General features: G+C 35.4%; 1 protein-coding gene across 1 annotated transcript in view; it reads left to right on the top strand.

Annotated features, from left to right (window-relative positions):
* Smc1b (structural maintenance of chromosomes 1B) overlaps positions 1 to 14,092 on the top strand; it is an 81,123-nt gene that overhangs the window by 23,768 nt on the left and 43,263 nt on the right. The window contains exons 8-12 of the mRNA XM_076855443.1: positions 1,289 to 1,371; positions 2,278 to 2,485; positions 5,181 to 5,366; positions 7,322 to 7,501; positions 13,058 to 13,204. Of these exons, the coding sequence (XP_076711558.1) occupies positions 1,289 to 1,371; positions 2,278 to 2,485; positions 5,181 to 5,366; positions 7,322 to 7,501; positions 13,058 to 13,204 (804 nt within the window). The remainder of the gene's footprint in view (positions 1 to 1,288; positions 1,372 to 2,277; positions 2,486 to 5,180; positions 5,367 to 7,321; positions 7,502 to 13,057; positions 13,205 to 14,092) is intronic.

Raw genomic sequence — 14,092 nt, 5'->3', positions numbered from 1 at the left:
ATTTTTATTTAATTGTACACTTTTTATCTTATCAAATCATACATTGATTTCTAAAAATATCCACTGCACATTTTGCCTTTGTGCATGTGGATTTCTTTTGGGGATAACCTACTCATCTGTACAGGTTAGATTCTGTAGTTACCCATATCACCAAATCTTCATTTGCCCTCCTTTTCTCTCTACCTTACTACAGAAAAAAAATGATGTCTTCTTCTAATAATTACTCATTGCTCTTAATCTGCAACTAAGGGCTATTATCAGATTATATAAAATTATATAATTATAGATAATTGGTTCAGCTCTATCAAACTGGAAGCTTCTTAAAGGAAGGATGAATAATTGTGTCCATTGTAAACCTTTCACGTAGTGAGTTCAGTCACCTGGAATATCCATCTCCCAGCCTTTATTCTGGCCACTTCCCAGACAGGAAGCCAGCTGCAGACTATGATAGTTCCTCTATCCAGTTCCATTTTCCATGGTTTTATTTACCCATGATCTGCCATCGTTCAAAACCATGAAATTCTAGAAATAATTCATAAGTTTTAAATAACTTATTATAATATAGTTATAATTGTTCTGTTTTATTATTTATTGTATTACTCTCTTACTATGTCTAACTTATACATAATTATAGGAAAAAATGGCATGTATAGAATTCAATACTATCCATGGTTTTGGCATTCAGAACACCTTAGAACACTCCGCTCCCTCCCTGAGAAAAGGGAGCCTGTGCCCCAGGGTTTGGATTTAATGATAAAGGACCAATAGAGCAAGACTTTGTGGAGTCCTGCACTGCACCTGTTAGTTGCTCTACAGGTTCCTATGTTACTGTGACACTAAACTTCTCTACTGTAATTATGTATGTAATTGTCTGTTTTTCCCACCAGATATTAGTCCTTGAGTGCAGAGACTGCCCTGTTCATTATTGTTCTGTAGTTGCTACCACATGGTATCCATGAATAAATATTTATTGACTGATTTAGTTTGAAGGACAGATAGGAGATACACAGGTATTTGAAAATCGTCCTCTTGGAGTTTGAATTTACCAGAGTGAAGTATCAAATATTTAGCACATGGAAGAATAAGGATTTGAACCTTAATATGTGTGGCTTCAAAACTCTATATCACATTTCCATCTCAAAATTAAAATTTACTCTCATAAACACTTTCATATTTGGTATATGATATTTCAAATTTATATCAACTTATGATACAGTAAGTTGTAGGCATATAATTGTATTGGTTTGGAATTGCTGTAATTGATTTCAGGTTTCATTTCCTATTTTAGGGAAATCTAAAACAAATAAAAGAACAAATAGAAGATCATAAAAAACGAATAGAGAAGTTGGAGGAGTATACAAAGACATGCATGTAGGTAGAGAGAAAACGTCTTACAGCTTTCTTCTCTCTCCAGTATATTTCTATACATCAAATGAATGCCAGCCCTGTGTTAGATATTCTCATTCCATTGTTTTTCATTCCATTATAGATTGTTAAAGATAAACAATCTTTATTAACAATTGTTTATTAACAATTTTACTTAGCCACATAGTAAGTAAAATGCTTGAATTTTGAAAATATAAACATTTAGCAGTAGTGAAACTTAAATTCCCCAGTTATGTTATGAAGTCAAATATAATCTAGATATTATGCCACTGAGGATTTCTTTTTAATTAGTATTTCTTATTAGTAATCTCATAATGATTTTTCTGGTTATAGTGAGCTATTCTTACTTTTTTCATATCCAGAAATATGTGGTTTTGAATCAACAAAGAATTATCAAACGCTCTTTTGCCCATATTTGATGTTAGGCATATTTTTATCCTTTAAAAATTGATAGATGGGCTGGGGCTGGGGCTCAGCATTAGCACACTTGCCTGGCTTGTGTGAAGTGCTGGGTTCAATCCTCAGCACTACATATAAATAAATAAATAATAGAATAAAAAGGTCTATCAACAATTAAAAAATATTTTTAAAAAGATCGATAGAGCACTAAGTATGGTGGTGCATGCCTGTAATTCCAGCAGCTTGGGAGGATGAGACAGGAGGATCTCAAGTTCAAAGCCAGCCTCGGCAACAGCAGGGTGCTAAGCAACTCAGACCCTGTCTCTAAATAAAATACAAAATAGGACTGGGGATGTGGCTTAGTGGCCCAGTGCCCCTGAGTTTAATCCGTGGTACCTCCACCCTAAAAAAATTGATAGAGCACTACCATATTTTTCTGCAGTGGCAGACAAAGCTGTGATGTATCTGGTATTTCTTTTTGCTATAATGCAGGGATTGCCTAAAAGAGAAGAAACAGCAAGAGGAAAACCTTGTGGATGAAATTGGAAAAACAAAATCAAGAATGTCTGAAGTTAATGAAGAACTGAATCTTATTAGAAGTGAATTGCAGAATGCTGGAATTGATACCCATGAGGGAAGACGTCAGCAAAAGAGAGCAGAAGTTCTGGAGCACCTTAAAAGACTTTACCCAGATTCCGTGGTAATTATAACAAGGCAGAGCACTCTCATTTGGTGAAAATAATCTTAGCTGGGATTAGAAATATTACCATTATTATGAAGCAAAATTATTTAATTTTATATTTGACTATTTATATTTAAATATCACAGTAAATAATTAGGGTTAGATGTGAATAACTTCTAGTTCACGTCTACAGATAAATGACTATTAGCGGGAGTATTGACATGAACTCCGTACCAGCAAACACATATGCCAGTATCCCACATATGGCTGTGAAGCAGTTTGAGTCCCTTAACCAGCTGCAAAACTCTTGTTCTTCACAGTTTCAGTTTTTTAAAATATATTTTTAGTAGTCTCATTGGCATGTTTTTAATTTTCTGTCCACTCTATTATTGCAAAGTGTGTTTCATTGGCCAAAATCCAATCATCTCTTGTTCGGAATGTTAGACTCACAACTTTATTTTCTTGGGTTTCAGGGGTCTGGCATCTGACTCTTGTCATTAACATCAGCGTACCCTGTGCATGCCTTGTTTGGTGATGGCCTATTTTCATCACTTGGCACTGCTAACCATCACTCTATTTCAGAACACCTACCCTTGACTTCCTTGACACTACTGCTCTCATGGTTTGCTTCCTGCCTCTCTGGATACCTATCTTCTCCTTTACCTCATCTTTTTTGATTTTCCAACTCTTATATGTTGTCTTTGACTTCTGGATAATGATTGAGGTTATAAAGCTAGATCACAGAATCTCATTCCCTCAATTCATAGGAAAAAATAATAAAAACTAATTTGAAGAAAAAGCTCAAAAGCCAAACAACCTGATGTCATAAATTTCAAAAAATGATAGGGGGAAAAAAAGACTGAAGTATACCATTGCTTGTCCAAACTCTGCAGAAGCCAAACTGATGAACTGACTAATTTCTAAGAATTTTCCCAGTACCTATTAAGATCTAGCAAGAAGCAAATGCATATATTTGTTTCCTTTTCCTCTTCTAACTGGAGGGAGTTAGATTTAAAAACTGATGAATCAGGGAATGTAAACCTCTGATGCTCTCTGATGGAAATGAAAACTTTAGGGCTCCTCATTGAGAGGCCTTTTAAAATCCCTTTCCTCCAAATGAGGTTTGTCTTCCTATCCCAAGGGAGAAGGATAGTAATTAAAAACTCAAGAGAGAGCCAGGAGTGATGGTACACACCTGTAATCCCAGCAGCTCTGGAGGCTGAGGCAGGAGGATCATGAGTTCAAAGCCAGCCTTTGCGAAAGCAAGGCACTAAGCAACTCGGTGAGACCCTGTCTCTAAGTAAAATACAAAATAGGGTTGGAGTTGAGGCTCAGTGGTGAGTGGCCCTGAGTTCAAGATACCTTCCCCCTCCCTCAAAAACAACAACAACAACAACAAAAACATCTGGAGTGTTAGTCTCACAGAAAGCAGAAATAGGTAAATAAAGTATGTTCTTACAAAGCATTGGCTGAGAGCACTCACATGCCCTGCCTTCCAAGCCCTTGGGTGATAGGAAAGTGGGTAGGATGGGAAGTAGGTGTTCCATCACTTACTGTCCAGAGGAGATGGCATCTCAGTTCTGTGGGAAAGAAATCTAGAAGTTATCCATCAATAGTGGAGTGGTCTTAACAGAACTGCCCACATTACACAAAGCAAGGTAGAAAGGATCACCATGGCAGCTATAAGCATTTACTCAAAAGAGAAAAAAAGTATTTGAAAATATTTAGAAGCCAAAGAGCCCTGTCCATACAGTTATAGAACAAAATCCCCCATAAGTGTTTTGTGCTGTGGACAACATTCAAATGTAAGCTAAAACAATGAAATGAAAAAAAAAATCAAGATCAAACATTATTACTAAATATTCCCATTTAATTAAAAACTAACAGACAAATTAGAAGTAGCAAGGAATACTAGTAAAGTAGTAGTGGAAAGGAGGAGATTATACAGCTGAAAAATTGACTCAAAAGAAAGACTTGAGAAAAAGGGGAACAAAAGAAAAACAAAGAGGTTTAAACAATGAAAGCAGAGAGAATAAATATGAAAGTGTGGTGGTCTCTCAGGAAATCAGTATGCCTCAGGGAGAACCAATAAGAAGAAAGAGCCCGAAGATAAAAGTTAAATCTTCAGCTACTCTAAGGCCTGCTTCTCTAAGGGCCAGTACCCTAGTGCTGACAGCTGCTGCAGGAAGTGTCTTTTTTGTGAAAAGCCTTTCCTCACCTCTTGGGCCAACCTGGTCCCTGTTATGTTCCCTCAGAATACTCTATTAGTGTCTAACTCTGTTTTGTACATTCATGTTATTGTTGATTATTTATGTCTTTCTTCCTTAGTAGACTAAACATTTTAGGAGGCCAAAGAATATCTTTTGTTCAGTAATGTCTTCCTCAGTCCCTGCACGTTGTAGGTGCCTTGTAGATTCCTGTCTAATAAATAGGGGAATAAACTCATATTATTTAATTACTGTACTTCTATAAAATATTTTAATACTTTGGTAAAGCTAGTCCTTCTTCATTACTCTTCTTAAATGAAGTGTGACATGCCTAAATGGGCATTTATTTCATAATGAAAGTTAGGTCCATTTGAATGAGACTCCATTATTACATGTATAATTTTATAAAATTAGTTTTGTGTGTTTCTTTGTTACATTATAAATTAATGATTATATGTTTCTCACTAATGTATTTGTTATTCTTTCCTTTTTTGGAACCTGCTAAGTTTGGAAGACTGCTTGACCTGTGTCATCCTATTCATAAGAAATACCAGCTGGCTGTGACTAAGCTTTTTGGCCGGTACATGGTTGCCATTGTTGTAGTATCTGAAAAGGTAGCAAGAGATTGTATTCGATTTCTGAAGGAGGAAAGAGCTGAACCTGAGACGTTCCTTGCTCTAGATTATCTTGATGTAAGAAAGTCGTAATGTTTAGTATCAAGTAGTGGTAAAATCTCATCTGTTAAAACATATCTTTATTGCTTAAAACTATGGTAGCTATGGGAAAAAAAACAATATCTTGGATGCCACTTAGCCAGTATTCAAACTGCTGGTGTTAATTAATGTATTGACAAATGAAGGATAATAGCAAGTGGCTGCTATCTTGACATCCCATCATTTCCCCTGACCTAGTTTTGCCCTAAGTCCACCTTCATGTCTAATTCCATTGCTCTTAGAGTGCATACTCTGCCTACTAGCCAACAGTGTATTTTGTTCTACAGCAGAATATGGGAGATGGATAAGACATATAGTCTGTTGGTCAAATGCCAGCTCAGCCCATTGTAAATATTTGATCTAGTATCTCAGCTCTGGCAGAGCAGGCTAAATTTTGAGCCTTGAGGTGTATATTTAGATGCCTAAGCACATCCAGAATCTAAATTCCTGAGCAGGAACTCTCATATGAGTTATACCCTTTAGTGATTGGTTTCCTTGCCTACTAAGGAAAATGTTCTGTTTGGTCCAGTGCTGAAGACTGAACTGCAGGCAAAGGATACAATGGTTAAGAGCACATGCCCTTAGGGCTGGGGATGTGGCTCAAGCGGTAACACGCTCGCCTGGCATGCTCGGGGTGCTGGGTTCGATCCTCAGCACCATGTAAAAATAAAATAAAGATGTTGTGTTTTTTTTTATTAAAAATAAAATAAAGATGTTATGTCCACTGAAAAATAAACAAATAAATAAATAAATAAATAAAGCACATGCCCTAGAATTGGACTGTCCTGAGTGAATCTCAACCCTACTCCTAAATAGCTCTCACTGACTTATTTCCAAATTTCTGAGTTTCGGTTTTTTCATCTGTGGAATAAAGTAATAAGTCCTTACCTTATTGGAGGATTTCAAGGAGTCATTATGTGCCAACTGCCTGGCACAGCCCCTACACAAAGCCGGGACACAGCAAACACTAGCTGATGGTACTCATGACCAGACCTGCCTTTTCTGCTACCACGCTTTTTTCTATTCTGCTAACTAAAATTACTTATCCTAATTCATCTGCCTTTTAAAATCCTGTTTTATTTATTCCTCACTTAAAATTTTTTCAAAGCCAACTGATTTTTTAAAAGTCTGATATAGAGATATACCAGATATAAAGGGAATACGTCTATCCTCTCATTGCCCGATTCTTTTATAGTACTACTTTAGATTGCTTTTCCATGCACTCAGTTTGTTTAAATATATATTCCCAACCTATATTTATATTTGTGTAAATACATGCATTTCCAAACTGTGTGTATGTATACATAACATAAAACAAAAAGGTGTTTGTAGGGTTTTGCTTTGTTCTATTTAACAAAAGCAAGAGTTCTAGTAATACATTGCAGATACTCAGAGGCCAAGCCTGAAAGTCATGTCTAAGAAAGTCTGAAGGATTTCCTGATCATCCAAGTCTAAAGAGTTTTTTAAGACCCATAGCGTTTGCTACTTTTTTGAAAAATATCTAAATGAATCTTGTTTTCCACTAGATTTTATGATTTAGACAGCAGTGAAACATTTGTATGCATTGTTATATCCCAACTAGTTAGTGACAAGGGTTGAATATATAAGTTATATACAACTTCTGGCTTTTGGTGAAGTTATTGTATTTTTAAAAGATATATCCCACTTGAATCAAAGTGTGAAATATGATATATCAAGAACTATGTAATGTTTTGAACAACCTACAATAAAAATTAATTAAAAAAAAAGATACTGGATAAGACAATGTGGGATATAATTTATTATATCCTTGTCAAACTTTTATCACATACAACTGCATACTGTTAACATTTTGCTGTAATGCTTCTGTATGTATTGTAAGAAAGAACATAAATGAGCATTTGGCTTTCATTTTACTGTAACTAGTATATAAAGTATTTTTTTAAACTTTTCAGATCAAGCCAATCAATGAAAGACTAAGAGAGATCAAAGGCTGTAAAATGATGATTGATGTCATAAAAACTCAGTTTCCTCAGCTGAAGAAGGTGATTCAGTTTGTGTGTGGAAATGGCCTTGTGTGTGAGACTGTGGAAGAAGCAAGACATGTTGCATTCGGTGGACCTGAAAGGCGAAAAGTAAGAGACTTGGTCCCACTTAGATAAGTCACAGCAGTATTCACAGGCTGCATTCCACACAGATCTTTATATATGCTTTCATATGTTCTGTTTTTTAAGCAAAACCAGCAGGGAACCTAAGATGGTCATGGTATCAGTTTTTATAATGTTCATTTGAGTTTTTAAAATAATTCAGCCAAGTGTGGTGGCATATATCTATAAATCCAAGCTACTCTGGAGGCTAAGGTAGGAGGCTTACAAATTTGAGGCCAGCCTGGGGAACTTAATGAGGCCTTGTCTTAAGAACTGGAAATGCAGCTCAGTGGTAAAGTGCTTGCCTAGCAAGTGCGAGGTGCAAGGTTCAATCCCTAGTACCACAGAAAAATAAAAAGAAATGAAAAATTTTAACTTCTGCTGTATCTCAACATCATAAACTATGTTTTAGAAATTAGATTTTAAATCCTGTTTTATTTATTCCTCATTTAAAATTTTTTCAAAGCAAACCGATTTTTTAAAAGTCTGATATAGAGATATACCAGATATAAAGGGAGTTTATAAATTGTATATATATGGCAGTTTTTTAAATTTTATATAAAATAATATATAACATGGTATACAAATCTGCTGAACCCCAGATTTTCCTTGAATTTTCCTGTAGTACATGTGTTTTTGAAAGTAGGAAAGATTTTGGTGTTTACATTCTGGCTTAATTCTTACATAACTTAAGAGGGGATCCTAACTCTTCTTTTATACATTCAAGGTTTGACACAATTGAATTTATAATAAAAAGTACAAGTGGAATGAGATTACTGGCTTTCAAGGGAATAATTTTGGTTTTAAAAATAAATATTGTTTTACTTTCATCTGAATAGTTTGTGTTGCATTGAGCAATGTCAAATTCCTCAAATGATGTGGCATATTTTTTTAAGCTACATTTGTAATGAAGTATAACATAGTGGTTAAGGGTTCAGCTGTGAAAAGACCAGTGTGACTTCAGGGAAGTTTCTAGACCCCTCATTTTAAATTGGGAAAATGATAACATGTATTTTGTGGTAATAATAAGGATTAACTTAAGTAACATAAGGCTTAATGCTATAATAGTATCTGGCAAATCTCAAAAACGGTGATGGTTTTATTTACTAGTCAATAACATATTTATCTAGAATGTCCAGAATCGCAAATAAAGCATACTATTCTTATGAGATGTAAGGATTTCCAGTATTATATTTATTCATTTATCTAACATGATAAAACTTTCATACTTTTTTTTTTTGGTACAGGGTATTGAACTCTGGGGCACTTAACCACTGAGCCATATCCACATCACCAGTCCTTTTTTGTATTTTATTTAGAAACAGGGTCTCACTGAGTTGCTTAGTGCCTTTTGCTGAGGCTGGCTTTGAACTTGGCAGTCCTCCTGCGTCAGCCTCCCAAGCTGCTAGCATTAGAGGTGTGCGCCACCGCACCTGACTCCTTTCATACATACTTCTGTCAATAATAATGTTAATGTCTTTTAGTAATCACTGTCATTGATTTCTGCATATTAAACAGAAGTAATAAGTGAGCTTTTAAAGTTATCTTGCTTATTTTGCTATCAAGTTAACTACTAAAATTGACTTGTATATTTATAAAATTGATTTTTGAAAATTTTTATGATAGTTTAATCCCATGAAGGTAACTATTTATTCCTTCATTTAACAGATTTTTATGACATCTCTCTTGTTTGTAATAACATGCTTTATCTTATCTCATCTTCTTATGTATTTCAAAATTTTAAGGAGTCTTATACATCTTATTTGTATTATAACTATATTCCATGAACTTTTAAAGAATTTTTCTGTTTTAGGTTGGGTAAGACATATGAATAGATGTCACATTTTCACAGAAATCATCCAGTGTTTGTAATTTGTGTTTCTGAATTTCCATAGACTTGATATCAATATTTTAGAATTTTCTTTGTTTAAACATTGCAAGAGGGACTGGGTTGAGCTTGCCTAGCATGTGTGAGGCCCTGGGATTAATCCTCAGACCACACATAAATAAACAGTAAAAAATCCATTGGCAACTAAAAAAATATTTTAAAAAAAATTGCAAGAGACATCACAAAATATTTTGATGTTTATAAATTATTTATATATATATATATATAAACATGACATACTCCATTATACAAACTGTTCAATTCTACTAGCTCTAGTTTGGGTATCATTTTTTTATAATTCAGTATTTAAATATTTTCAAAACTTATATGTTAGAGTTTTAAAATCTGAATCTCTTTATATACATGTAATTTTCCATCTATTCCATGGATTTCATCATTCATTCCAGAGATAACTATAATTTGTTTCATTCATCTATAGATCAGTTGGTTGTTACTCTAAAACATATATAGAATGTATATAGAACAATATGCTCTACTCTTTTTAATATAGTATGGCAAAAACCAGACTCCCAAGAATGTTATAAAGTATAGTACCATAATTTGTGAAAAGATAGCTTTTTCAAAAGTTACACAAGACTGAGGGTCTTGCCCTGAGTTCAATACCCAGCACCAAACACATGCAGACACACATTAAACAAGAATGAATAAAAGCATAGGGTGCTACTTTACTGGATACCTTCTGGAGTAAAATATAGTTGAATATAAACCTCTTACCTTGTATCAGAATAAATTCCAGGTGGATTAGGATTATAGGAAAAAAATGAAACCATTTGGGAGTAGTGGCACACACCTATAATTCCTGCTACTCAGGAGGATGAGGCAAGAGGATCACAAGTTTTAGGACAACCTGGGCACTTTAGCAAGGCCCTATCTCAAAAATAAAAAATTAAGGGCTGTGGATGTAGCTCAGTGGTAAAGCACCCCTGGTTCAATCCCTAGTATAAATAAATAAATAAATAAATGCTCATGGAAAAAAGCAAAAAAGCCTTTTCATTATGAAAAAAGCTATAAGAGATAGACATTGATATTTAACAAAAAATTTCTGAGACTGGGGTTGTGGCTCAGTGGTAGTTGGGCTTGCCTAGCATGTGTGAGGCACTGGGTTTGATCCTCAGCACTACATAAAAAAATAATAATTAAAAAGAATTTCTGCATGGAAAACCTATTGTAAGCAGGGCTTCGGATATAACTGATAGAGCACTTGCCTGACATATGTGAGGCCCTGGGTTCCATCCTCAGCACTCACACCCTGCCCCCCAATATTGGGATTATAGGCATGTTGCATAGTATCTGGCTTCTATTTTAACTGTATGCATACAATTGTCTTATTGTAAATTTATATTACAATTTTTGTATAATCTGTGAGATGACAATACAGAAAATAGTGCACATTATAAGTAAGTAAAATATTAGGCCATAAGTACTGTAAAATCAGCATGTCTAAAACTAAGTTTGTGTTCTTTTTCTAAATCTTGATCTCTCCTATATTCTTCAACTCAGTTCTTGGTACCTCTATTCCAGCCAAATGAAAGTCTGCTGTTTCCCCAAGAATTCTCTGAACTTCCTGGCTTCTCTATTAATGTGTCCTATTTCTCTCAATCTCTCCCCTCTTCTTTACTGAGGTACTATTGGCTGAAGGTACACCATCATCTCTGGCTTTGCTTAGGCCAGTCCATTTCCACATAGATCTACCCCAGAATGGTAGATCTAAGCTGTGTTTCTTTCTATTCCTCTACAAGTTCCATTAATCAGTGGGATTCCATCCACATTCTTCCCTTGGTAGCTTACAGAGAGCCCCATGTTGGCTTATTAGCTTCATATCTTCGTTTATTCTTTAACTCTCCTGGGATTTCCAAACTGTCTCAAGTTTCTTTTTTCCTCATCTCATTGCTGTGACACATGCACACTCATGTGTGATGTCTTTTAGTCATCTGTGCTCCAGTACCAGCATGCCACCAGTGAGCGCCCTTTCCCTCTGTCCCTCCACCTCTCCATCAGAGACTAAAACTTGATATCCCTCTCTCTTCTTCCTAGTAGATCCTTGACCTCATTGAGGAACAGTCCAGGAGTGGCCATTGGATGTCAGGGGCAGTCATTGGAAGGCCTGCCAAGAAAGTTTTGTAATAAGGCCTTCCCATCTTTATTGAGTCACAGCCGTCATATCCTGGCTCTAAGAGTCATCTTGGACCACACAGTGCCTGTGTTATATTATTCTCTCACAGACACACATGGTAAATGTGTCTATCACAGACATAAAGTCAACTTTGTTAAGAAACACTCAAAAGCTGAGAAGCGTTCCACAAAAAGCTGTGCTTTGGCCAGATAAAAGTAGCACAAACTTAAAATATTCTAGGAGAGAGCCTGTTCCATATTTCTTTATGTTTTTATGATGAAGTGAGAGGAGTAAACCAGGTATGTTAACCGTTGGTTTCCTGGTCAGGGAAATTGCTGACCAGACCAGAACTTGGCAGCAGGAGCTCAGCTTCCATGCCACTGCTGCTGGTGTCAGGTGGAGACCTAGGGGCTCATCTAAAGATTTCCTGTAGCTCCTATGAGTAGTTCATTGCCAAACTAACATCTGAGAGGAAAGGGACCCCCAGGTCCCTCCAGAACACGGTGAGCTTATCTCCTGAGGAGGAACCCAGGTGCTGGGTGGCACAGCAGTCTGCCTTGTTAACTAGAGACTCCCGAGTACTTTCTGCCAGGATTCCATTTTGTGAATAGGAATGAACAGTTTTCGGTCAAATGTAACATTTAGTGCACCCAGCAAGTGTAGAAGCTTTGCTGCCTCAGGTAGACTTCTGTGGACAGGAACCTTCCACTTTTATGCTTCCAGATTTCTGAATCTATTTCTAGTATCTTCTCGTTGATTTCTCTTGTGATATTGGGTTCACTTTCCTTTTCCCTGCTGGCATGATTCCCTGTGGCCACCATCCCATTCACTGGCTCCCGTCCCTGAGACAGGCAGAGAAGTCTCAAGTGAGGGAACATGAGTGAGATTCTCATCTGTTTCTCTCCCTGTTTTTTGTTAGCTCACATTACTTTTAGTCTCTCACAGATGGTTTCCTACTCTGATTAATGAATCAGGAACATTTGCAAAACGTTGAGAATTAATTTCATTTATTTCATAAGGTGTATGTTTCCTCAGAGGACTATAAACTCCAGGCTCTCTTATACCTTGGCTCCATTTACATTTCATATTTGATCTTGAGTTATCTATTTTTGAAAATAATATTTTGGATATCTGAAGTTATTAAGACCATTTTCATGATATGTCAGACATATGTCCAATTCTTCAAAACACAGAATTGTGTAATGCAAACTATTGGCTATTAAATATAAATGTTCTTAGTTTTTGCTTTTTTCAATATTGAATGTTTGGAAGTAATATACAACTTATTTTGAGCCTTTATATTTGCTGCTAGTTTGTTGCTGAGAATTGCTTTGTGCCATAGTAAGGTAAGTTTTGTATTTGTGGTTTATTTATTTGTGTCCTGCATAAAGAGTATATTTTGTTAGTAAAATTCAGAGTTGTTTTCATCTACAAATTCTTAGCTACAAATATTGCCACATTATGTCCTTATTTTTACCTTCTATATACATTCCTCTAGGGTAAAATATTTTTGATTTTACAGACAGTAGCTCTTGATGGAACACTATTTTTAAAATCTGGGGTGATATCTGGAGGATCAAGTGACTTAAAACACAAGGCTAGATGCTGGGATGAGAAAGAGTTAAAGAATCTACGAGACAGAAGAAGCCAGTTGGTCCAAGAGCTAAAGGTAAATCCAAGTCCTATACTTATAAAATATTAAGGAGAACAATTGTATTTTAAGACTAAGTGGATTTTCAAAAATAAAAATAAGTTCTGTTAACTGCTTATTTCCTATGCACATTTTTGTATTAGGTTGTTATTTTGTTACCTAGTTTAATGTTATTTGTATAATAAGTAACTTAATCCTTAATCATATACATTCTAAAATTGGGTATAATTTATGTACAATAATGCTCACTAGTTTTAAGCATTCCTTTCAGTACATTTCCACAAATGTGTGTAATCCACCAAACTCCTTTACAGCCAGTCCCCATCCCTAGACTCCTTAGACTTGGCAGTATCCTTCCTGTCATTGCAGTCTTTCTCTTCTAGAGTTTCATGTAAAAAGCATCATGCAGAAAGTAGTCCTTTATGTCCTGTTTTCTTCTTTAACCTTTTTGAGATTTGGGGTATATACTTTATTTTATTTATTCATTTTATTTATTTTACTTATTCCTTTTGCCATTTGCCATTTGACTTTGTTTAGGTCCTCACTAAATTGCTGAGGCTGGCTTTGAACTTGCAATCCTCCTCCCTCGGCCTCCTGAGCCACTGAGATTACAGGTGTGCACCATACAGGTGTGCTTGTCTGTTTTTAATCTTCAGCCAAATTTATAAATCTTTTATAACTTCTGGATATTAGAACGTTTCATGCTTAGAAAGACCTCTTTCTAAAGAGAAGATCACAAAAAGATTGAACAATACTTCCTTCTAGTTCTGACTTGGTATTTTGTAGAAGTCTCATTCATTAAATATTGTAATCCCCCATTTATTTGATATGTAATCCCCCATTACAATATTGTAATCCCCCATTTATTTGATAACAGATACTAAATCAATAGAATGCTTTCAGAAT

The sequence above is a fragment of the Callospermophilus lateralis genome, chromosome 4 (assembly GCF_048772815.1).
Source record: "Callospermophilus lateralis isolate mCalLat2 chromosome 4, mCalLat2.hap1, whole genome shotgun sequence".
Classification (NCBI taxonomy): Eukaryota; Metazoa; Chordata; class Mammalia; order Rodentia; family Sciuridae; genus Callospermophilus; species Callospermophilus lateralis.
This window is presented reverse-complemented; position numbering and strand designations above follow the sequence as displayed.